The sequence below is a fragment of the Protopterus annectens genome, chromosome 9.part0 (genome assembly GCF_019279795.1).
Source record: "Protopterus annectens isolate FY-2018-M chromosome 9.part0, PAN1.0, whole genome shotgun sequence".
NCBI classification, from domain to species: Eukaryota; Metazoa; Chordata; order Ceratodontiformes; family Protopteridae; genus Protopterus; species Protopterus annectens.
Genome location: NC_056743.1, coordinates 1,923,875,310 through 1,923,899,179, shown reverse-complemented (window position 1 = coordinate 1,923,899,179; position 23,870 = coordinate 1,923,875,310). Strand labels below are relative to the sequence as shown.

Genomic DNA, 23,870 nt, shown 5'->3' with positions numbered 1-23,870 from the left:
ATGTTTTGGCTTAGGCTTAATAGAAAGATTAGTTCTCAGAGATGCTATATGCCAAGCTAAAATGGCTAGTCTGCAAAGAGGGTACAACCTGGTTCTCCTTTGCTTATTGGTATGCTACATGACTGTGGTATTGTCTGTAATCACTCAGAGGTCCTGGAGACCAAAGATGGCTCATAGAGTTTTGTGTCTTGATCAGGGCAAGTATTTCTTTGATATTTATGTGCTTGCATTTGTCCTTGGTGTCCAAGACCCCATACACTTTTATCCCTCCTGAAACCGCTCCCCAAGCAAAGTCCAAAGTGTCTGTGGTGACTGACTGCTTTGGAGCAGGGAGGGTGAAGGGGAGACCTGGACTGAAGGATATCTGTTGCCTCCGCTAAAAGATTTCTGTTCTGACAAACCCCAGCACTGGTTTTTGAAAGATAATGGGTGTTGATGCTGGGACCAAAGCGACAGATATCACTGTATCTTTTTCATGTGGAGTCTTGCCAGGTGTGTCATGAGAATTACAGATGCCATGAGACCCAAAATCCAGAGGGATTCCTGTGCAGTGATTGAAGACTGAGCAGAAAATCTTAGATGTAAATAAAGATCTATTTTTTTTTCCTGTGGAAGAAAAGCTCTTTGAACCAAGGTGTCTGGTTGAAATTACAGGAACACAATCCTGTGTGATATCAAAAAGGACTTTTGAATGTTCTGTTGGAATCCCAGCTTGTGTAAGAGATCTGTTACCCAAGAGAGAGATTCCTGACACTTTGAAAAAAGACACTATAAAGGTAAGCAAGTTGTCTAAATATGGAAAAATGTAGACACCCTGTATCCTGCAGTGAGCTATAACTAGAGCTAGACACTTTGTGAACACACTTGGTACAGTGGATAGTCCAAAGGATAAGGCAGAGAACAGATAATATGATCCAGACACACAAAACATAAAGAAACATCTGAATTGTGGATGAACAGGCGCACAAAATGTAAAGAAACATCTGAATTCTGGATGAACAGGGATATGATGAGCATCTTTTAAGCCTAGTGTAACCAGGAAACTTGAAAGAGAAAGCTGAGATTAGTTGTAAAGTGACATCATTTTGAATTTAGGCACGATCTCGAACAGGTTTAGAAAAGAAAGATCCATAACTGGTCTCCAAGCATTTTATTCCTTTGGCACTAGGAACATCTTTGAATAAAACCCCTTCTCCACCTGGGAAGGAGGAGTGGTTCTGTCACTTATTGGGACATCATGCAGTGAAGAACAGGTAGAAATAAAGAGTCTGATCTGGAGGATGAGGAATGACCCCATGGAAAAGAAGAACTTCCTCCCACTGTCATTTGAAAAAGTCTGTTGCCGAAGAAGAAAATGGAGAGTCAGACTTTCTAGACGAAAAAGAGGCCAGGATGGGAGGGGAGTTGCAAGGTCTTTTGAACAGTCATTCAGACTTGTTGGACTGTCCTTGGTTTTGGGAGGTTTGAGACTTCTTTTTTGGAACCCCCTTGCCATTTCTTCTTAAATGTATGTTAACTCAAATTTTGTTGAGAAGGTTTATTCTGTTTTTTTGTCAAAATTGGGTGAGGAGATAGAAAATCTCTTGTACAATTTGGAAAAGGAGGGTTGAAAAGTCTTGGAGATTTCCTGGATCAGCTTGCCTGTTTCATCACACGTTTTGATCACTTCTGCAGCAGAGGGGCCAAACATTAAATCTATATCCAAGGGAGAATTTAACATCTAATTTTTATCGTCATCTGGTAGGTTGTGAGAATGCAGCCATGCAAACCTCCTCAAAACAGTAGCAGTGGCCATAGCCCTGTAAGAAGTATCAACTGAGTCATACGCACACTGAAAAACAATCAGTAGTGACCTGTGCATTTAATGAAACTAACTTATTTTAAAGCATATTCTCCTCACACATAGAAACTGCAGATAAAACATTCCTCATAATGTCACAATTTCTCAGAACAGACTTCAACATATGAGCCTGAAAAATTCAAAATTCTGAAATTCAGACTTGCAGAAGTATACACCTTCCCCCTTACCTCTCAATAATTTTCACATTGTTGTCAGAAAGAGCAGGATTGGAATTCCACTAAGGCTATATAGCTGCTGGGTCAGGTTTGGAAATGTATACAAATGTTAAAGACTGAAGAGCTTTATATATTCTATCTACCTTTTTAGGGGCAACTGGTTGACTATCAGGAAAACTGCAGGCAGTAGCACACACATCCTCTGAAGCAGAAAAAACAGTGTTGAATCTGAAAATCCTTTTGTAATAACTTAGTGTTTTCTGAGGAACTGAGAAACCTCAGTGTTCTCCCACTGAAAACACTGGCACATTGTAGAAATAGTCTCAGACAAAGAGAACCCCCCCCCCCCCCACACCGGGAGAACCAGAAACTGAGCTCATCTCTGAGTGTGAATCAGAAGTCAGAGGAAAACGTGTCCATCCCTGCGTCTTCCTATTCAGATTCAGATTCAGAATCTTGAATCTCTTAGTGAAACGAGGCATCCCTTTTTCTTTTATCAGAAAATAGTTTACAAGAAGGATCAACAACCTGAATTAAGCCTTGACCCAGACCTAGTAAACTACTTCTATGCAAAGAAATTTGAGAAGGATTAGATACATGTTTGATTTTCTGTTTCTTTTGGATGGGAAAAATGGGGCCTGTTCTGTTACTGTTGGCAGCAGCTGCTTCCCCAGAGTTGTGCACAGCATTCTGGCATAACAGGGAAACCTTATCTGTTCTCTCTCCCAGGACTGCAAGAGTGGCTCTCCCTTTAGTACTGAGGGGACCCCAACAGCCATAGAGGATGTGGCTAGCCCCTGTTGCATAGTGGCTGTAGGTGTGAGGGATCCTGGATAAAAGATGAGTGGTCTGAGATACAACAAAGGGCCACAGCAGAGTCACCCCCCTGCAGCTCATGCAAATTGCTAGGCTGCTGTAGAGGCAAAGGCTGTTTGCTTAACTTTTTCTTTGTGGTAGATGAAGGGCAGACTGTGTGACCAGTGGTCTGTCCCATGGTCAATCCGAAAATGGTACCTCTTTCCTGGGGAAGACGAGCTGTAAATGCTGGTAAATACTACCAGTCCACAAAAGTTAATTTTTTGACAGAAAAACATAGTAAAAAGCACTTTAAAGTACCATGCCAGCCTCACAAAAGAAAAATAAACACAATTTATCAACAGGAAAAAATGTTTTCAGTTACTTTACACTACTCATAAACTGACATAAAAAAAGAGTGCTCAGTTTAAAAGTATGTTACAGTCTCGAGACAGTCCATTAAAACACAACACTCCTAGCTTTAAAATAACTTTCTTGGTGAGAGAAGTAATAAAACATCAACAAAAATGAAGAAAATGGAAGTTTTTTTCCCTAAAGCGACCTTACATGCCCAGCAAAGGCAAGCACAAGTTAACATTTGGGCCTCAACAGCCTCACATGAGAGTACTGTTTGGCAGCAGTGTATCCTAAAGGGCTTTCCGCCCGAAATTATCTTTTAGTCGGCTCAGCCCGAGCTGCCTGACCGTTTGAGTGCATGGAAGGTGCCCTGAAGCTTTGGAAGCTGGTCACCTGGTATACCCTGCCCCCATATAGTTAAGGATACTGCAGGAGTAATCAATATGATGAGCATCAGAAAGTGTGATTTGGACACAGAAAACGTTAAGAAATGTTTGAAGTTTGGTGTTAAAGGAATGCGATGACAAGCATCTTTTAAGTCTAGGATGACTAAAAAAACTTAAATGGGAATGAGAGTTAACAGATCGTGAAGGGATAACATTTTGAACTTTGGAACTTATGCAAACTGGTTTAGAAAGGAAAGATCCAAGACTGGTCTCCATGAAGCTCCTTCTTTGGTACCAGAAACATTCTTGAATAAAAACTTTCCCCTTTACAGAGAAGGAGGGACAGCTTAGGGGGTAGCTAGAAGTTTATATTTTGTACATAAACGTTACACTGTTGTCCCCACTACCCACCTGTTTAAAAAATGTACTCAACTGTTGAAATACTGCCCTATGCACATTAGAAAGGGACTCTCTATTCACTTATAACCATAAAGAAGCTATTGTAGAGGTAGATTCTTTTTAGCAAAGCATGTTTTGTATAGCACTGTACATTAGACAATAGTTCAGACTGTTCCAAACAGGGTCTATATTAGAACATCGAAGTTTCAGGTCTTCGAATGTTTTAATATCGATACCTAGTAACTGAAAACTGGTAAGACCGAAAATTTAGAAGATCGAAGTTTTTACTAGGGAAAAAATTTGCTGTTCCAAAACACATACACACAACACAAACACACCAAACACACAGCAATCCACACACATACACCTAAAATCTTACATCTAAACCTACACTAAACTGTACATACACCACTATCTACCCACTTACCTTAACCCAAACCCTAACCCTAAGGTCCGTCACTATCGCACACACACCTCACCCATGCCCTAACCCTAACTCACCTATCCCACCCTAACCCTCACATCCAAACATTCGCACACTTACCTGACCCGTTCCCTAACCCACCTATCCCACCCTAACCCTCAAGTCTACACAATCGCACACTTACCTGAACCTGACCGTAACTTTCCACCGCAGAGCTGAAAATAGCGAAGCGACAATAATGGACAACCAAATTCTTTCCCTAGGAAAGAATTTGGTTATCTAAAAATTCGTTATTTTCAACTTTCGGTTACTAGGTGTCTATTAGAACATTTGAAGACCTGACAGTTCGATGTTCTAATATAGACCCTCTAAACATTATGTATCATTTGAACTATAAAGTTTCAAACAGATGCTCAGAAAAAATGTACTCACTTGAATACAGTGAGTATACTGAACTATATGTGACAGCTTTAATCGCCCCCTGAGTTAGAAGGTGAATGACAGGAGGGAAAAAAGCTTTGTATGGGGAATGTTGTGGAATCTGCTGGAAAACAGGCTGAGATTTCCACTGCTCTACGTCTGTTGCCAAATTGAGAAATAGAGAACCAGATCTGGAGGGAAAATTAGGGCCTTGACAGGGTGGAAAAGGGAGTTGCATTCTGCAGATAGTCATTCCTACTTTGTAGACTGTTCTTGTTTGGCGGGGCTTCTCCTTTGATTTTGGCGCTACCTTGTTATTGCTTTTTAAAAATCTACTTGCCGGCAGCTTGCTCTTGCTGTGTCTACTTATTTTACTTTTTTATAAAAAGATGCAGAGGTACCTGTAAAAACCTTGACGAATTTGGAGAAGGAAGACTGAAAAATCTGAATCTATTTCCATCTCTTATCACATTTTTTTAAAGCCCTCTGTCGCAGATGGTCCAAACACAACCTCTCTTTCTAAGGTAGAATTCAAAATCTCAGCTTTTACATCCCCAAGAACATTTTGTGTATTTAATCAAACAAACTTTTTCATAACCATTCGAGTTGTTGCAGCTCTGGAAGTGGTTTGGGGTATTTAATCAAGCAGACTTTCTCATAACCATTCGAACTGCTGCAGCTCCGGAAGTCATTTTGGGAATTTAAACAAGCAGACTTTCTTATAACCATTCGAGTTGCTGCAGCTCTGGAAGTGGTTTTGGGCATTTAATCAAGCAGACTTTCTCATAACCATTCGAGTTGCTGCAGCTCTGGAAGTGGTTTTAGGTATTTAATTAAGCAGACTTTCTCATAACCATTCGAGCTGCTGCAGCTCCGGAAGTCATTTTGGGAATTTAATCAAGTAGACTTTCTTATAACCATTCGAGTTGCTGCAGCTCTGGAAGTTGTTTTAGGTATTTAATCAAGCAGACTTTCTCATAACCATTCGAGTTGCTGCAGCTCTGGAAGAGGCATCAGCTGAATTATAAGCAGACTTCAAACTAGGTTAATTATTTGAGATCCAGAAGCAATAAGATAACACAGAGAATATTTTTTCCTCAGACAAGGGTTAATGAGCTATAATGTTTCTCATATTCTCAAAAGAGGCAAACATAAACTTTAACATGTGGGCTTGACAGTTAAGAGTTGTAAAAATAAGTGTTGCATGAGAATACACTTTTTGCCCAAATCTTTTTGAAGGCCTTGCCATCCTTGTCAGAAGGGTAGGGATTAGCATTTACTAGATCTTAGTAGATGTAAGTGGATGTACAGGAGGCATGTCTTAGGGTACCAGAGCACAAGTGATGCTACCTTTTTTCAGTATTTTGTTTTCATTTTGACAAATCACAGGTTGTTGAGAAGTGGGTAGCATCAATAAATGCCCCATCCATATTTGGTGTCCTCCAGACTACAGTAGGGAAGTAATGGGATGTTTGGTACATCTGATCTAAGAAGGTGCATCTTATGTGCAGCCCATTTCCTCTTTAAAACCTAGAGTCCCCCCCCCCCCCAAGAAAAATTGTGTTAGGCTGATTCTGTCTTTAAAACACAATCAGGTGAGTGATGTTTTTTAAGGTCACTTCCACCAGGATACGAATGTAAATTCCAGATATCTTGCCATCTGTCTGGTATGTAGAAGTATTTCTATTGTTAAATAAGGTATGTATCCTTACTATTCGGAATTAGGATATATGGGGACAGGTTTTCTTGGTATGTAATGTGTAGTTTGTGCTGTGAAAAAAATACAGCAGTTTTATTTTGATCCCTGCTTCTTACCTTATGCTCTGTAGTGATTGAGTGTTTTGCTTTTAAACTTAATTCTAGGTTCAATTGACTGCAGCATTCGGTGTTGGGATTGCCGTTCTCGTAAGCCAAATCCCATCCAGATTTTAAATGAAGCAAAAGATGGCGTCTCCAGTATTAAAGTATCTGATCATGAAATTCTGTCAGGGTAAGTAGAAACAGGGTACCAGTATAACTGCTGCCTAAGATATTCTGAAGAGCAGATCAGCAAGGCCCACCCTCTAATAAATTTTATCTTTGGTGGTGAAGACGTCAATGAAAGTCTCGCCTCTTTAGGCATGATTGGCATTTCCAGCCAGTCGTTCTTCCTGGAAGATGGGCAATCCCTTGTGCAAGTAGCAGTCACCTAGATGTAGTGTTCTTTTAATGCTTCATTTTTCAGAGGCTTTATTACACGTTCCAAATGTCGTCAGGTAAGCACAGCTCTTGCTCATTACCATAACTATAACTAATAACTAACTAAACTAAATAACTAACCATAACTAATAATTATTTCCATAACTTGTATGTTGTGAGCCCCGCGACTGCCATTTGTGGGTCATATGTCACACTTAGTGTACAGTCACATTAAACAGCTTCCTTCCCTGCAGCAGAGGTTTTTGGGTTATGGTAGGAACATTGGTTTTCATTTGAAGCTAAAGATGCAGACTGTGTTGGTTGTCAGTAGCCTTATTTTTCCATTTATGGATACCTAGCCAGTTTGGTGTACACTGTTAAACGTTTTTATTTTCTTATATTACTTTGTACAGAATTTCATTATAATATGACAGAAAAATGTTTGTTTTTCCAGGTCAGTGGATGGTCGAGTGCGACGGTATGACCTGCGCATGGGTCAACTTTATACAGATTACATTGGAAGTAAGTGCATTTTTCTGTAATGATGTCTGTGTATTGGAATAACCAGATAGTCAGTAGTTAAAGGTTGTTAGTATGCGGTTAAGGAAGCCACTGTATTCATGATGAAAATGTTTAATGTATCAGGTACAGATAGAGAATATTGCTATTGTTTGTTTAGGGAGGAACAGTGCTCATTAACAAATATATCCTTGTACTTTTTGTGTACAGTTGCTAGTAAACCTTTTAACTGTACCAATACAGCATTACCTGCTACAATATTAATAAACTGCAACAAAGTTTCTAACTACATTCTTAGTTACCCTCATGTGACATAACAACAAACTACAAGCACAAACGTTTCCACACCAAAGGTGTAAAAGGGTATGTGAAAAACTAAAGATGGGGTTAAGAGAGGAAGGGTAATAAGAAACTGTGGATAATCCAGTGGGAAAGAAATGGGGGTACAGTAACAGTAGCAGCACTGAAACAAGGTTAAATGTCTTAGACTGTGCATTGATTTTAATCTTTTATACCATATAACCCTGTACAGAAGCTATACTAAGGTAAGAAATCAGTAGTGCAGCTGATGTTTATGCACCTACCATTATCTTTTCTAACATCAAGAATAAAAGATTTAAAGAAAACAGTGTGTTTCTGCACTAGAGTGAATACTGCTTTTCCGATATTTCAAGTCTAAATTCCCAGAACCTTCAACTGGATGAAACAAAATGGTCAAATTTAAGGGTGAGAAAATGTACAAAAAAGGTAGTTTCACTGTATAGCTCTGCAGTTGCAGAACTGTGGAGTAAGGAGAAAAGAGAAAAGCCCACGGACACTGAGTGCATATGAACAGTGATTTCCAATAGGCAGAGCAGTGCATGAGCATTGGATACCAGCCTTACTTTTTTGGGTGTCATGAAACTGCATCCCGTCATGTAATATTGGTGCCATGATAGCAGAGTGGTTTAGTAGTTATGATCTTTGCCTCACAGCTCCACAATCTGGTGCTTAATCCTCACCTATGATTATTGTCTCTACGGAGTTTAAAGCTTTGCCTTTGTAGGCATGTTTTATTCTGCTACTCAAGTTTCTTCCCACCTCCCAGAAAACGTATTTGCTCACTGGTTACTCTGAATTATGTGACTGATATGTAATTGTGTGCGGTGTGCACCTTGATCATGACTATGCTGTTATCTAACAAACATATAGACATACATGTGGGGTGTGCACCCTGATCATGACTATGCTATTATCTAAGTAACGTATACATACATGTGCGGTGTGCACCCTGATCATGACTATGTTGTTATCTAAGTAACATGTATACATGGATCTCGTACTATTGAACGAAAGTTCAGTACTCCAAATCAACATCTACCGAACACACTTTAGCAAAAGTGCTTTTAACCGAAAAAGTGCTTTCGCTAAAGTCCCTAAAATAAACAAAAAAATAAATAAATAAATAAAAAAAACATAACTAACATTTATGCAGGGGGACAAGCCCCCCCCCCCAAACCCCTTCTACTTTTATATTCTCACGCCGAGATCGCACTGCAGTGGGAAAAGGGGAATATTCCCTTATCCCCACTGTACTCCAATCTCAGCAACAGCCATTCCTTGCTGATTTCCCCTATTTTTTATCATACTTTGTGAAAGTGCTTTTTCGGTGAAAAGCACTTTCACGAATGTATGATCGGCGGTTTCACTTTTGGTGAAATTGCCGTTCGTGCATAAGTATGGATCCTGTATACATACATGTGCGATGTGCAGTCTGATCATGACTATGCTGTTATCTAACAAACATATAGACGTACATGTGTGGTGTGCACCCTGATCATGACTAAGCTGTTATCTAACATATATACATACATGTGCGGTGTGCACTCTGATCATGACTATGCTGTTATCTAACAAACATATAGACACACATGTGTGATGTGCACCCTGATCATGACTATGCTGTTATCTAACAAACATATATGCATACATGTGTGGTGTGCACCCTGCTCATGACTATGCTGTTATCTAAGTAACATGTATACATACATGTGCGGTGTGCACCCTGATCATGACTGTTTTGTTATCTAACAAACATATAGACATACATGTGTGGTGTGCACCCTGATCATGACTATGCTGTTGTCTAACAAAGATATATACATACATGTGCAGTATGCACCCTGATCATGAATATGCTGTTATCTAACTAACATATATACAAGGTCTAAGACTCTTGCATGAATGCACTTTTCACAGAATTGCTAATGGGCAGGCATACTTACGCTAAAATGCTGCTTCACTGAAAAGCATTTTTGTGTAAGTATGCCTGTTGTGCCGGTTGTACTATGGTGCGGATAAGGGAAAATTCCCTTTTCCCCACTGTAGTGCGATCTTGGAGTGAGAATATTAAAGTAGGGGGGGAGCATGGGGGTGCAGGGGGCTTGCCCCCCCTGCGTAAAAGTAGATTTAATGTTTTTTTTTTTTTTTTAACACACACTAGCAAAAGCACTTTTATGGTGAAAGCGCTTTCGTTAAAGTGTGTTCGGTGATGGTGTATTCGGACTGTTGAAGTTTTGTTCAAAGTCCTAGATCCATATACATACATGTGCAGTGTGCACTCGGATCATGACTATGCTATTATCAAACAAACCTCTATACATACATGTGTGGTGTGCACCCTGATCATGACTATGCTGTTATCTAACTAACATATATACATACGGGTTACCATTGGATGATCGAAACGCCAAAAATGTCAACATTCATATGGCTAAGACCATATGATTGACATTCGGAATTTCGAACATCCAAAAAAAAAAATTAAATTAAAACACTACAAATTTTTAACACATTGCTAGCAGGAGGGCAAGCACCTCTCCACCCCCCCCCCGTAACTAAAATATACCAACTCCGAGATCGCACTACAGTGCAGGAATGGAAACGTTTCCATTTTGCACTGTACTGAGATGCCGGTTCCACATTGTCAACATTGCAAATGTCGATCATATGGTCTTGGCCATATGAATGTCAGCATTTTGCAGTGTCGACAGTGTGAAGGGGACCCATACATAGATGTGTGGTTTGCACCCTGATCATGACTATGTTGTTATCTAACAAACATATAGACATACATGTGCGGTGTGCACCCTGATCATGACTATGCTGTTATCTAACAAACATATAGACATACATGTGCGGTATGCACTCTGATCATGACTATGCTGTTATCTAACAAACCTATAGACATATATGTGCGGTATGCACCCTGATCATGACTATGCTGTTATCTAACATATATACATACATGTGCGGTGTGCACTCTGATCATGACTATGCTGTTATCTAACAAACATATAGGCATACATGTGAGGTGTGCACCCTGATCATGACTATGCTGCTATCTAACATATATACATACATGTGCGGTGTGCACCTTGATCATGGCTATGCTGTTATCTAACTAACATGTATACATACATGTGCGGTGTACACTCTGATCATGACTATGCTGTTATCTATCAAACACAGAGCCATACATGTGCGGTGTGCACCCTGATCATGACTAGGCTGTTATCTAACATATATACATACATGTGCGGTGTGCACCTTGATCATGGCTATGCTGTTATCTAACAAACACGTATACATGCATGCATACATACATACATAAATAACAAAATAAACTGACAGTTCATTCCACATTACTGTATTCACCATTGTCTTTGGGGCCAAGATCATGGCTGAATTGTTCTGTGGACAATATGGAGCAGTTCACCCAGCTAGTTGTTAAAAAATGCCCCTTGTGTGTTTTCAGTAAAAGAAAATCATTTATAAAATCACTCTTCTCTATTATTCTATAAATATAATTGCTTCTCTATTATTGTACAAATATAATTGCTTCTCTGTTATTTTATAAATGTAATTGCTTTCAAAAGATCTGTATTCAGGAATGTTCATTCTTGAGGGAGGTTGGCATAATGGGTAAGGTGTTCACCCTTCAGACACAAGGAGCTGAGCTTGATTCTTACATGGAGTAATTGGCTAAGTTTAAAATGACCCAGAAGGGCAGTTAGCCTAGTACTAATCCATGAACCTGTGAATCTATTTATACTGTTTTCTGTTTATCCAGTATGGGGAATGACTCCTACTTTCAGTAAAATGTTTTCTCTGATGAACGAAAATATGATGTAGAAATTGCAGAGCAATAAAAGAGAGGTGTAAGAAAAAGTAAATAAATAGGAGCAAATGGGGTTTTGCTGTTTTCGTGTTCATTTATTTTTATTTGTTAACTAGACTGGCCCACTAGGCACAAATGCCTCTTTTCAGGTGGGTCCTGGGAGCACTTTCCAGTTACTTTGCTCATTCACACGGGAAAGCCGTGGTGGTGCAGCAGTAGCGTTGTTGCCTCACAGCAAGAGGTTCTCCTGTTTGATTCTCGGCTGGAGTGCCTTCTGTGTGGAGTCTGCATGTCCTCCCTGCAGTCGAGTGGCGTTCGAAAGACATGTGTAGAATGGGCGTGCCTTCGCTGAAGGTTGGGCGTCGAGCTGGCACCTTGGCACCCGTAAAAAAATGTACTGCCAATCATTAGCGGACCAGAGTTCTGCTGTGACGACCCCTAACCGGGAAAAGCCGAAAGAAGAAGAACTTTTCTCATTCACACAATTTGCAAACATAGGACTAGGGAGATCCAAGCATGGACATGTAGGAATTACACTTATTAACAGTTTATAGCCTTATGTTTGTGTGTTTAACTGCCAGACCACCCCTTGGCTCCCTCCACCCAACTCCTGTACACAGATGTTCTTCATGTTTCACTGTTGCAGTCATTACATTTGGGTAATCTGCTGGCAGGTTGCCCTCAGTCGGCCTGATTAACAAAGTCTTGGGTCCTGCGTCGTTTGCTGTCACTTCCATGACGTCAGATCGTCAGGGGTATAAAACATGCAGCCGATGCCATTACATTAGTCTTTCTTGCCGCGTGGTGCCCAAAGCAGAAGCAGTTCGCAAGTGCCGGTCGGCTGACTCCTGAAATTTTCATTTTTGAGTTTCAGATCCGAAGTCTTCAACTAAAAAGCTAAGTACCCCATTGGGGAAACTTTTTCTTGCTCCTTACCGATGTCAGTAAAAGTTAATAATTGCATTACTTGTGAGAAGCAAATACCTCATAAGGATTTCCATTTGTACTTTATTCCTTGCCTAGGCCCTGACCACGACGTACCTTGCTGTCGGTTCTGTGCTTTATTTAATCCACGCGCTATTAAACGTTGGTACATTTTTGCTTCTAAATATTTTGTCTCATGCTTCAATTATCCAGAAATGTTGTTGGTTAGCAATCCGACTACTGGAATACCTATAAAACGCAAAGAAAAAGACAGAGACAGGCCGTTGAGGTCCAAAACTGCAGACATCGCTTCTCCTAAGCCAGTCGCCAGTTTGCCGGTACTCAGTGAGGTGCTTTCGCAGCCCCTGATACCCACTAATTCTGATTTGCAGGCCTCTACTGAGACCCATTTGGAGTCCAGTATGCTGCGAGATGCTTCAATTATGGAACCCATGGATGTCTCTACCTTGGATGGGTCCGGAGCCGCTGTGCTGGCACCGGCTTCTGAGGGTGTTTTCAGGCCTACATATTTGTATATTAGACAGACGCCATCTTCAAAACTAAGGCCAAAATCTCGACCTATGTCTAAAAAAACGATGCCTAGGCCACATATGCAGGCCCCTATGTTTAAGAAACAAATTATCAAAATGGCTGAAGATTTAATTACTCTGATCAGGGGTAGTCAACCCCCCCCCCCCCCCAAAAGGCCTAGGCAAGATATTGACTATGAATCTTCTGAACAGGATTCTATTTCTTCTGATTCTTCTAATGAACAGGAATTGTCTATACCTACTTAGGAGGACTCTGATGCAGAAGATTCCATTCCTTCTGCTTCTTCCCCTGAGGATTTTTCTTTTGGGGAAACTTTGCATACCTTAAGGGAACATTTCCACTGGGAAAATCAGGATTTTTCTGAATCTAAAAAGAGGCTTAGGGATTTTCTTCTTCCTCAGCATAGGCCTTTGGTTATACCTCCTGTTCTAGACATTGTTGATGTTTTGTCAGAATCTGGTATGGCTCCTGATTCTCTGCCTCCAGCTCCTTGTAAGCCAGACAGATACTACATGGTTCCTCACTCCCACAAATTCCTTTTCAAAAATCCTGTTGCGGATCCTGAAACCATTTCTCAGGGTCCCAAGGGCATTAAGGCGTCTACAGCTAAAAATCTTACCCCTTCTAATAGAGATTCCAGGGCACTGGATAGATGGGGTAAGAAGGTTTACACTTCTGCAACCTTAGCAATCAGGGCTTTAAACTGTCAATTTCATATGCTTAAATATCAACAGCATATCATGGGACTGCTTAAACAGAAAATTATGTTAATTTCTTACTGTGTGGAAAATAAGGATTTACAGGATCTATTGCATTCAGCTGAACAAGTTGGAAAACATACTTTACAATGTGGTTTTGATTCTTTGGAGGCCTCTTGCAGGGCTGCTGCAACTGGGTCTGTGCTAAGAAGGCATGCTTGGCTCAAAGAGCAAACTCTGCCTGATCATGTTAAAACAAAATTGTTGGATACTCCTTTACAACAGAACCGTCTCTTTGGTAATAAGGCTGAAGAAGTTCTAAAAAAGATGGAAGATAAAGCTAAATCTATGCAAACTGTGATAGACTTCTTACAAGTGCAACCTCCAAGATTTAATAGGCACTGGCCTACTAAGAACTGGTCCTTTCCAGTTCCTTCGAGAGCCACTCAAGTCAAACCCAGACATTCCAAAGGCACCAGGTTTCAGTCCCAAGGGACTTTCAGAACAAAACAATGGGGTGCCTCCTCTTCCAAATCTGGAAACAAGACACCTCCCTATCGTAAGCGGTCTCAATGACTTCCCTTTACACTTACCAAGCACTTATCTTTTATCCGCCCCTTTGGGGAGAAACTGGCTCTTCATGCAAGAAACTGGCAACTTATAACCCAGGACAAATGGGTTTTAAATCTAGTATCACAGGGATACAGATTTCATTTCCATACGTTGCCAATTCCAAACGGATGGCCAGACCTGCCCCCAAATCAGTGGGCAGAGGCCCAGAAACAAGTACTTTCCCTCATGAGCATGGGGGCTATTCAACTAGTACCAGAAGAGGAAAAGGGACAAGGTTTCTATTCAAGACTTTTCCTGGCACCCAGAAAAGACAAATCATGGCGTCCAGTTCTGGACTTATCTACTCTAAACACCTTTCTGGACATCCCAAAATTCAAGATGCTGACTCTTCACCAGTTGCTTCCTATGCTAGGCAAAGATACCTGGTTGGCAACTCTAGATTTAAAAGAGGCTTACCTGCATATCCCAATCAGGGAATCTTGCAGAAGATACATCCACTTCAAAGCAGGCTACTTGCATTACCGGTTCTCTGCACTGCCCTTTGGCTTATCTACTGTGCCCAGGATCTTTACAAAGTGCCTGGCTCCAGTAATTGCATTTTGTAGGCAAAGAAATATTCAAATATATTCATACCTGGATGATTGTCTAATTCAGGCAGAAAACAAAGACATTCTTTTAAAATATCTGGCGTTTGTAAAAAGGGTTCTAACTTGTCTAGGGTACACTATAAACAAAAAGAAATCACAACTGGTACCCTCTCAAAAAATTACATTCCTGGGTGCAAGCTTGAATACAACTGCCCAGATGGCTTTCCTTATGCCAGAAAAGCAAATTCATTTGGTGACTTACTTCAAACAGGTGGCCACAGAAACCCTGCTGCCTGCAAGACAAATTCTGCAAGCCTTGGGGTTCATGGCCTCCTGCATTCTTCTAATTCCATATGCAAGACTGCATATGAGAACTTCAGTGGTACTTAAAAAGTTTATGGAGTCAACATTGTCACAGCCTGGAAACAATGATTCCTATCATACCTTGCCTGCAACTAGAGTTCCTATGGTTGGCAGAGGCCTGCCACCAAAACAAGGGACTGTCATTCACACCACCCCCTGCCACCCAAACCCTATCTACAGACGCATCAGACTATGTTTGGGGGGCTCATCTGGCAGGGAAGTGCATTCAGGGCAAATGGAGCCCAAATCAAATGCACCTTCATATCAATCAAAAAGAAATGTTAGCTGTACAGAATGCATTGACAGCCTTCAAGGATTACCTTCATCCAGGACAATTACTGATAAAGACGGACAACACCACGGTTATGTGGTACATAAACAAGCAGGGGGTACACACTCCTACCCCCTTTGCAGACTAGCCATGGCATTGTGGAACACGGCCTTGACCTATCAAGTACAACTACAAGCTCAATTCCTGTCAGGAAAGCTGAATACTCTGGCAGACGAACTAAGCAGAAATCTCATGGACCCTCACAAATCAAAACTGGAACCACGGATTTTCAACATGTTGACACGCAAATGGGGGAGCCCAGACATAGATCTTTTTGCCTCAACCCAGAACTATCAGTTGGACAAATTTTGCACAAGAACTCATCACAAAAAAGCCTGGAAAGTGAATGCTCTGTCCTTCAACTGGAAAAACAGTCTATGCCTGTCCCCCTCTGCCTCTGCTCTCCAAAGTTCTACTAAAAGTCAAACAGGACAAACCAAAAATGATTTTGATTGCTCCAGACTGGCCTCGCCAACACTGGTACCCACTCCTGCGCAGTGTGTCACACCATCCACTGTGGCACCTGCCTCAGACACCTTGCTTACTGTCTCAGCAGAACAGCCAAACTCTGCACACTCAACTCCAAACTTTGAATCTTGCAGCATGGCTAATCACCTAAATTCACCCTCAGCAAACCTGTGATGGATGTCATTTTGGAGGCGAGAAGACCTAGTACTAGAAAATCTTATGCTGACAAATGAAAAAGATTCCTTGCCTGGAATCTATCTCAAGGGATAAGCACAGCAGTGCCCAACATTCCTCAGATTTTGCAATACTTAACTGAGATGCTTCACAAGGGCCTGTCTTTTTCTTCCATAAAAATTTATGCCTCAGCCATTTCAGCTCATTACAACACAAAACCTCCCCTCTTCTCTCATCCTCTGCTAAAGCAGTATCTCAGAGGGGCCAGAAACTTAAGACCACCAAGGAGAGCTCCAACCCCTGCCTGGGACCTCAGTTTTGTATTGGCGAAACTCACTCTTCCCTCCTTTCGAGCCAGCTGCTACTGCAGGCTTAAAATTTCTCTCCTGGAAAACAGCTTTCCTTTTAGCAATCACTTCAGCTAGAAGGATTTCCGCATTACAGGCTCTTATGGCAGTGGAGCCTTTCATCATTTTTCATGCAGACGGGGTATCTCTCAGGACCAATCCATCCTTCATGCCTATGGTGGTATCCAGTGCGGCTCTTAATCAGACCATTCATTTGCCAACTTTCTTTACCAATCCACAGAACAAGGGGGAGCGGATTCTGCATTCATTGGATGTACACAAACAACTTAGATTTTACTTAAACAGGAGTAAATCTCAACGAAAATCTGAACAACTGTTGGTGGCATTTTCTGCAGGGGTAGAGGGAAATTCTATTTCAAAGCAAACCATTTCCAAATGGATAAACCATTGTATTAGTTTCTGCTATAAGCACCATGGAAAACCTATCTCTCAGGGGATCAGATCCCATTCCACCAGGGCTGCATCTACTTCAACAGCCTTTCTCAGAGGTGTTCCTACCAGGGACGTTCTAGAAGCTACTACCTGGAGCTCAGTTCATACTTTCACCAAACATTACCATTTACCACTTTTCTCTAAATCCAGAGCTGGCTTTGCCACTGCTGTCCTGCAGGGCCTTATAGCTGGTCCTAATGCTGTATAATTCCCTCTACCCAACCACAGCTTTGGAAATCTACCCAAATGTAATGACTGCAACAGTGAAACACGAAGAATATAGCACAGTTGTGTACACTTACCATAAATGTAGATGTTTGAGTGTATTCACTGTTGCAGTCCTGTTTACCCTCTCACCAGCCCCCTATTTTTCTCTGGCTATACCTCTACTTTCTTTCAATATGCTTAAAAGCCCTTTTGGTTTATTTGCTTTTGGTTGGAGGTGTATGTTTTGTGTTTTTAATTTTATTTGCTCCCCATTTAGGGGGCACCTGACATCTGCAGCAAGAAAAACTAATGTAATGGCGTAGGCTGTATGTTTTATATCCCTGATGTCATGGAAGAAGGGACAGCAACTGACGCAGGACCCAAGACTTTGTTAATCAGGCCGACTGAGGGCAACCTGCCAGCAGATTACTCAAATGTAATGACTGCAACAGTGAATACACTCGAATATCTACATTTATGGTAAGTGTACACAACTGTACTTTCTGTGGTTTGGAGCGGTTAATAAGCTGCTTGCAGTGCCGGGTGGCATAGCATGCCTTAAAAATTTAGGAGTATGCTTGGTATACATCTTTTGGAAGATATAGAGATGGCAGGTGATGCAGTAAAATGTCATATGTTTGAGAAGTTTTGAAACAGCAAGGAAGACAGGGCCACTGTTAGAGAGTAACACCGCTGAAGTAGCATCCTAGAGATACAAGACAAGGAGTTGTAAATTAAAGGCAGAGGAAGATGATTTATGTCCTGTGAGAAATAGAGCTTCCCTTCTCAAAGAGTGGTTGTGGAAGGAAGAGGTTGCCTGTAAGCCTTGAACCTTCTGCTCTGCAATGGGCCAAGCCCTACAGTATCCTATACACTTTGGGTGAGGGCTGTACAAGGATTGATATGGTATGCAATGATTGTCTGCAGTATATCCAGGTGTGATGGTCTGTTTCTTATCTTTACCCTGACCTGGCAGAGCTCCACATAAAGTACTTAGAGGTTTTCTAAAGGGATCAAAATTAGCGATTCCAGAACAGTAAAGTACAAGTAGCAATGGCTGAAGGGTATCACTGAATTTGACACGGATTAGTCTACCTACTGCATAAATAAAAAAGTCCATATCTTCAGAACTAAGGTGTAATCCTCACCCCTCCACCTCATCTCCTCTCTGAGAAGATGGTTTTAAATAAAAAAAGTCCATATCTTCAGAACTAAGGTTTAAAACTCACCTCTCCACGTCACTGTCTGTCTGAGCAGTTAGTTTTAAATAAAAAAGTCTGTATCTTCAGAACTAAGGTTTAACCCTCACATCTCCACTTCATCGTCTCTGAGAAGATGGTTTTAAATTAACTTCTTGTTTCACACTCCATACCTTTATGTTGATGCTTTGGAAAAAGACAACCGTGATAAAGAAGGAGAGGTGATCCTGAAAACCAAAAGGCCGAGGCTGGGGGTACAAAAACTAAAGTCACATCTAGTGAGATTTGTACTGTATCTGTCAAATCCTGTTGCACTGATGTATTGTTTCAGTAAAAATATGAAACTTACTCTGAGGCTGTGTGATGTCAGAAGGTGTTATACTATTTAAAGAATAGAGGTTGTGCAGCCTTAGAGGATATTGTATTATGCAAGGGGATTTGCCCTGTCCTCACCCAGAATTGCTAACTAGTGTGTTAAGGAAAAAAAAAGATTTTCTCTGAAATGGTCCTTTGATGTATGTGGACTTGATATTCTGTGTCGGGACTTAGACTGTACCATAACCACACACAGCAGTCAAAGAAGCCATAGAGAAGGATATAACAGAGGAGAGAAGGATATGTAAAATAAAGCCCTTTTCAGAAACTGGATGAAGTAAGTGGAATTGGCAGAAGACATGTTTTTTGAAAGGCAAAGATAGGAAATTCAGAAATGCTGCGCTTTAAGCAGAATCGTTGCATGAATCTTTAACGTCTCTGTTTACTCAGGAGTAGTGAGGAAGGATGTCAGCATGGGAAGGAGAGCTGGAATGCATGAGGACAAATAAAAGTGTGACTAGCAGGAGGTAGAAGAGAAACTCAAGCCTTCATGAAGAAAAGGCAAAAAGGTTCAGATGAGCTACCTTATGTGGTGTTAAAAATGTTGTCTAATCCAACACTGGAGCTTCCTGTTACCTCTTATTAGTAATCAGAATTTTCAAGATTAGAGGTTGGCAGTAGCAGTTACATAGCATAAAGAGAGGTCTGGGTTAGGAACAAAGTGGTTATGTAGACTCTTTAATCGCACTTTTGGTCTAGGGAATATCATAGAGGAAGATTTGGCAGGCTGATTGTGTTCCTGAATGCTAGCTTTTTATCTTCTGGTTAAGAATGAGACCTTACTGATTTCCAAGATGGTTGCATACTGATCAGCAGCATAATTTCAACTCTCCCAGTGTGAAAATAAGAGAAATAAGAGCTAGTAATTCTTCCAGCTTGAATAAAATTCAGTTACTGGCTAGTAAGTGCACTGCCCGGATGCCAGCAAAGAAGAAATCTAGAGAACCTGAAAGAAAATTAACCAGAAAAGCAGCAGAGAAAATGCTGACTGTGAAAAATCCTACAGCTGTTCAGCAAAAAGTAGTTCAAGCTCTAGCTCTGCTACAAGAGATGATTTCCAATAATTTAGAGGAAAAAATTAGTCAAATGTGCTCAGAGTTTATTAAAATAAATGAAACACTTAAGGAGTATATTAACTCAAATAAAAGGCTGGAAAAAATAGAAGACGTTTTAATTAGCTATTCTATTGAACTGATAAAACTGAAAAAAAAAAACAGAGGTCAAAATGAAGAAGAGACTGTGTTTACTTCTCAAGAAGAGCTGTTTTAAAAATTGCAGTTAGAAGACCGAGCATGCAGAGTAAACCTGGGATTATCTGCTGTACCAGAGAAACTAGAAGGAACAGAGTATTTTAATTTTATGAAACTTCCACAGTTGGATTTGGTAATTGATAGGGCACATTGATTGTATGCTCTAAACCTGGCCATGAGAAAGCAGCCAAGACTTGTATTAGTAAAGATGTACTCATACCAGCAGAAAGAGTTTATCCTGCCAAAATTGTGGCAGAAGGGCAAAGTATTAAAAATCAAATGCGCCTTCGACTTGAATGTGAGTCTGGTGTTGGGAGACTGAGTCAAACAGGAAGAACAACAACAACACTGAAGTTAGTGAATAAACGTGAGACTATAAAACATCAGTCACATTTGTGAAATATGACTGTGCAAGAAAATGTTTCTGAAAAGTAATGGACTGTTGTTGCCTTTGTTAAACTTGTGGGTGGCATTTTTCAACAGGGTGCTAGTTCTCTGCGGTGAAAGCCCAACTAGCAGACATCTCCAATTTTCATGTTGGGGTAAACATGTCTTCATTGACTTCCTCTAAACTTTGTAAAACCTTTCTCAAAGGTGCTTTTCTTCTCAGACTCCTGGTTAAGGACCCGATTCCTCCGTGGGACATCACCTTATTGTTGCAGGCATTGGTTTCTCCCCCATTTGAGCCTGTGGCATCTGTGGATCTACAATTTTTGACCTGGAAAACTGCCATCTTGGTTGCCATTACATCTGCTAGAAGGTTGTTGGAGCTTCAAGCTCTTTCCATCAAAGTTCCTTATATGATCTTTTATAAAGCTAGAGTGTTGCTGCGTACTGACCTTCTTAAGGTAGCTTCAGAAGCCAATATTAATCAGACCATTAATTTGCCAGTATTTTTTCCTAACTACTAGAACAAAGGGGAATACAAATTACATTTACCGGACGTTCACAGGCAGTTGAGGTTTTATCTTTACAGGACTAAACCATTCCGCATGTCTGATCAACTTTGTGTCCTATGCCAAGCCCTTTTTCAGTAACCCTGTCTCAAAAGTGACAGTTGCTCGCTGGATTTCTCAGTGCATTTCCTGGGCCCATTCAGAAAGAGGTTTGTCTCTGCCAGGAAAAGTGAAGGCTCATTCGACCCAATCTATGGCTACATCAGCAGCTTTTTGGTCTAGGGTCTCTTTGGATGATATTTGTTCAGCTGCTACTTGGGCCTCATCTCACACCTTTATTTCTCATTATAAACTGGATTTGGTCTCGAGGAATAGTGCATCCTTTGGCTCTGCGGTGCTCTGGAATATCCTTCCATGAGGGCCTCCCAAGGATTAGATAGTTGGCAACTCTTTCCCACACGTTTAAGAGGAAATGAAGTAAACTACTTCAGATAACAAAGTTATGTACTCACCATAACATTCCAGATGAGTAGTTTTACTTCATTTGTCTTCAACCACCCCCCCTCCTTCCCCCTAACCTTATCTTTTGGGGTATGACATGTCCTTTGTATCAGATGGTTATTGTTGGAATCCTTGGTCCTGTCCAGGCTAGGGTTCTTTTTGTAACGATTTGTGATTGATGATAAGGTGTCATTGGGTCAGGTGTCTGACACCTGTTAGGCAGCAAACTCGATCTGAAGGGAGATGGGGGGGGCATTATAGGTAAGGGGAGGATGATTGGAGCTCAGAGCCATAGCTGGAAAATCCGGCCGTGTTGGATCTGATGTGGATCCGAAGATCCACAGGTTGAAGACAAAAGCACTTCAATCACTGTTTCCTTAGTGGTGAGGCACACATTCTACATTGTGCACTTCATAATAAAGCCATCACATCCAAGACCAGGGAGGTCATGGATCTGCTGTACTTGACCCTTATCAGACCACTACTTGAGTACAATGCTCCAGTCTGTCTAGACCTCACCAGACACCTGCGGCATCAGAGAAAACACAGAGGTTTATGACCGAGAGGATCCAGGGCTTCCAAACATGACAGATTTGGAAAGACTGAAAGACCTGTTCTGTACTTAGTGTCATGTAGGCTGCTGAGTGGTGACCTATGCCTGGCCTACAGAGCAGTCTCAGATCCTGCCCTGCTGGAAATGCCGGACATCTGCAAATCAAATGGGACAAGAATAACTTGCTCCAGGGATCTCAACCTAGCCTGTGACATAAACAGAACATGCTGGGAAGACAGATATATCCCAGCGATTGCCACTCCTCTGAAATAGGCTCCCACTGCATGTGAAGCAGTGCTCCTCAATGACCCTGTTCAAGCTCATTATATAAGTGATGGACATCACTGATGACATACACATCCTGTGTCCAAACAGCTGCCTGGAGGACTACAGATTGTGGGCAGTCATTGACTCCAGCTGTGGTATTAGTATAATACAGACAGTATCAGCACACACCAAAGATTGCTATCACAGTCATGACAACACATGAGATAAAACAAAAACATGGGGTATTTTTTACTTCAGGAAAACAATCACATAACTCAAGTATAATGTGGACATCACACTCTATAATTAGACAAATAGTTAAATGACCTGTGTCCTGGGGAAGATGGTAAGTGGAACATCTACCACCATGTGGTCACAATGCTGACTATTCCCTTGTATGTAACACAAGTACTGAGTATGTGAAGAACATCCATATCAGAGGCCATAATACCTCCATAATTCCCAGCCTTCATGACAGCAGTAACGGAGTATGATGCAGCTTTCTTCATATACCTCCCTTCACATCTTCCACTGATGTGTAACTGAAGTGTACCACTTTTGTCACAGTGAGCTGTCACTCTGCTTATTGGCCATGCCTAGGTATTCTTTTTGTGGCATAAACATTACTGTCTGATGGTGCAGAACGCCCATCAAGTTGTTACATCAGGTGCATGTGTGCTACCTGTTCTGGTGATGCACACAGTACATACATAGGTGTTTGACAACATTAATGGCATGGATAACATTTGTGGCAGTGTAGATTGTGCCCCCCCTACACACACACACACACACACACACACACATGCACACACATATATATATATATATATATATATATATATATATATATGGTTCCACTTCTAACTATCGAAATTCTGATCATCAAGACCAGAACATCGAATTTTGAACCATCGAAGGTTACAAGAGTAACCAAAAAAAAAAAAGAAAAATTAATTTTAACAATTGTATGCAGGGGGGCTTTGCCCCCCTGAGCCCCCCACACCCCCCTACTTTAATATTCCAACTCCGAGACCGCACTACAGTGGAGTAAAGGGAAATCTCCCGTTTAGCGCTATACGCAGAAGTGCTAAATGGGAGATTTTCTGTACACTGTCTGTAGTGCCATCACACAGATGGCGCATAGACACACAGTATGCAGGGCACCTTGGTGCCCTGTGAAAACACAAACATTCTCCCACCTACACTTACCTTTTTCTTCCCCTTCAAACCTTCGATGTTTTCAAACTCGATGATCTGAAATTCGATGTTTTAAACATTCTATGGTTTGAAGGGGAACCATATATATATATATATATGTGTGTGTGTATGTGTGTGCATGCAACGCACATCAGTCAGCTAGCCTGTATTGATCATAATGTCACATACAGGTATAGCATTGTCCCTTCTAACATCTCCAGCAGATGTTTAGGTGCCAGGACAGTGTGCATGATTACCCTCATAGAGTGTGGACGTATCATAATAGTTGTACAAGTGTGTTT

The 23,870-nt window shown here is 41.1% G+C and overlaps 1 protein-coding gene across 2 annotated transcripts in view; it reads left to right on the top strand.

Moving 5' to 3' along the window:
* The window catches only part of WDR83 (WD repeat domain 83), a 346,786-nt gene that overhangs the window by 114,329 nt on the left and 208,587 nt on the right, over positions 1-23,870 (top strand). For both annotated transcript variants that reach the window (XM_044084728.1, XM_044084727.1), the window contains exons 5-6: positions 6,661-6,787; positions 7,430-7,497. In XM_044084728.1, coding sequence (XP_043940663.1) covers positions 6,661-6,787; positions 7,430-7,497 — 195 coding nt within the window. The remainder of the gene's footprint in view (positions 1-6,660; positions 6,788-7,429; positions 7,498-23,870) is intronic.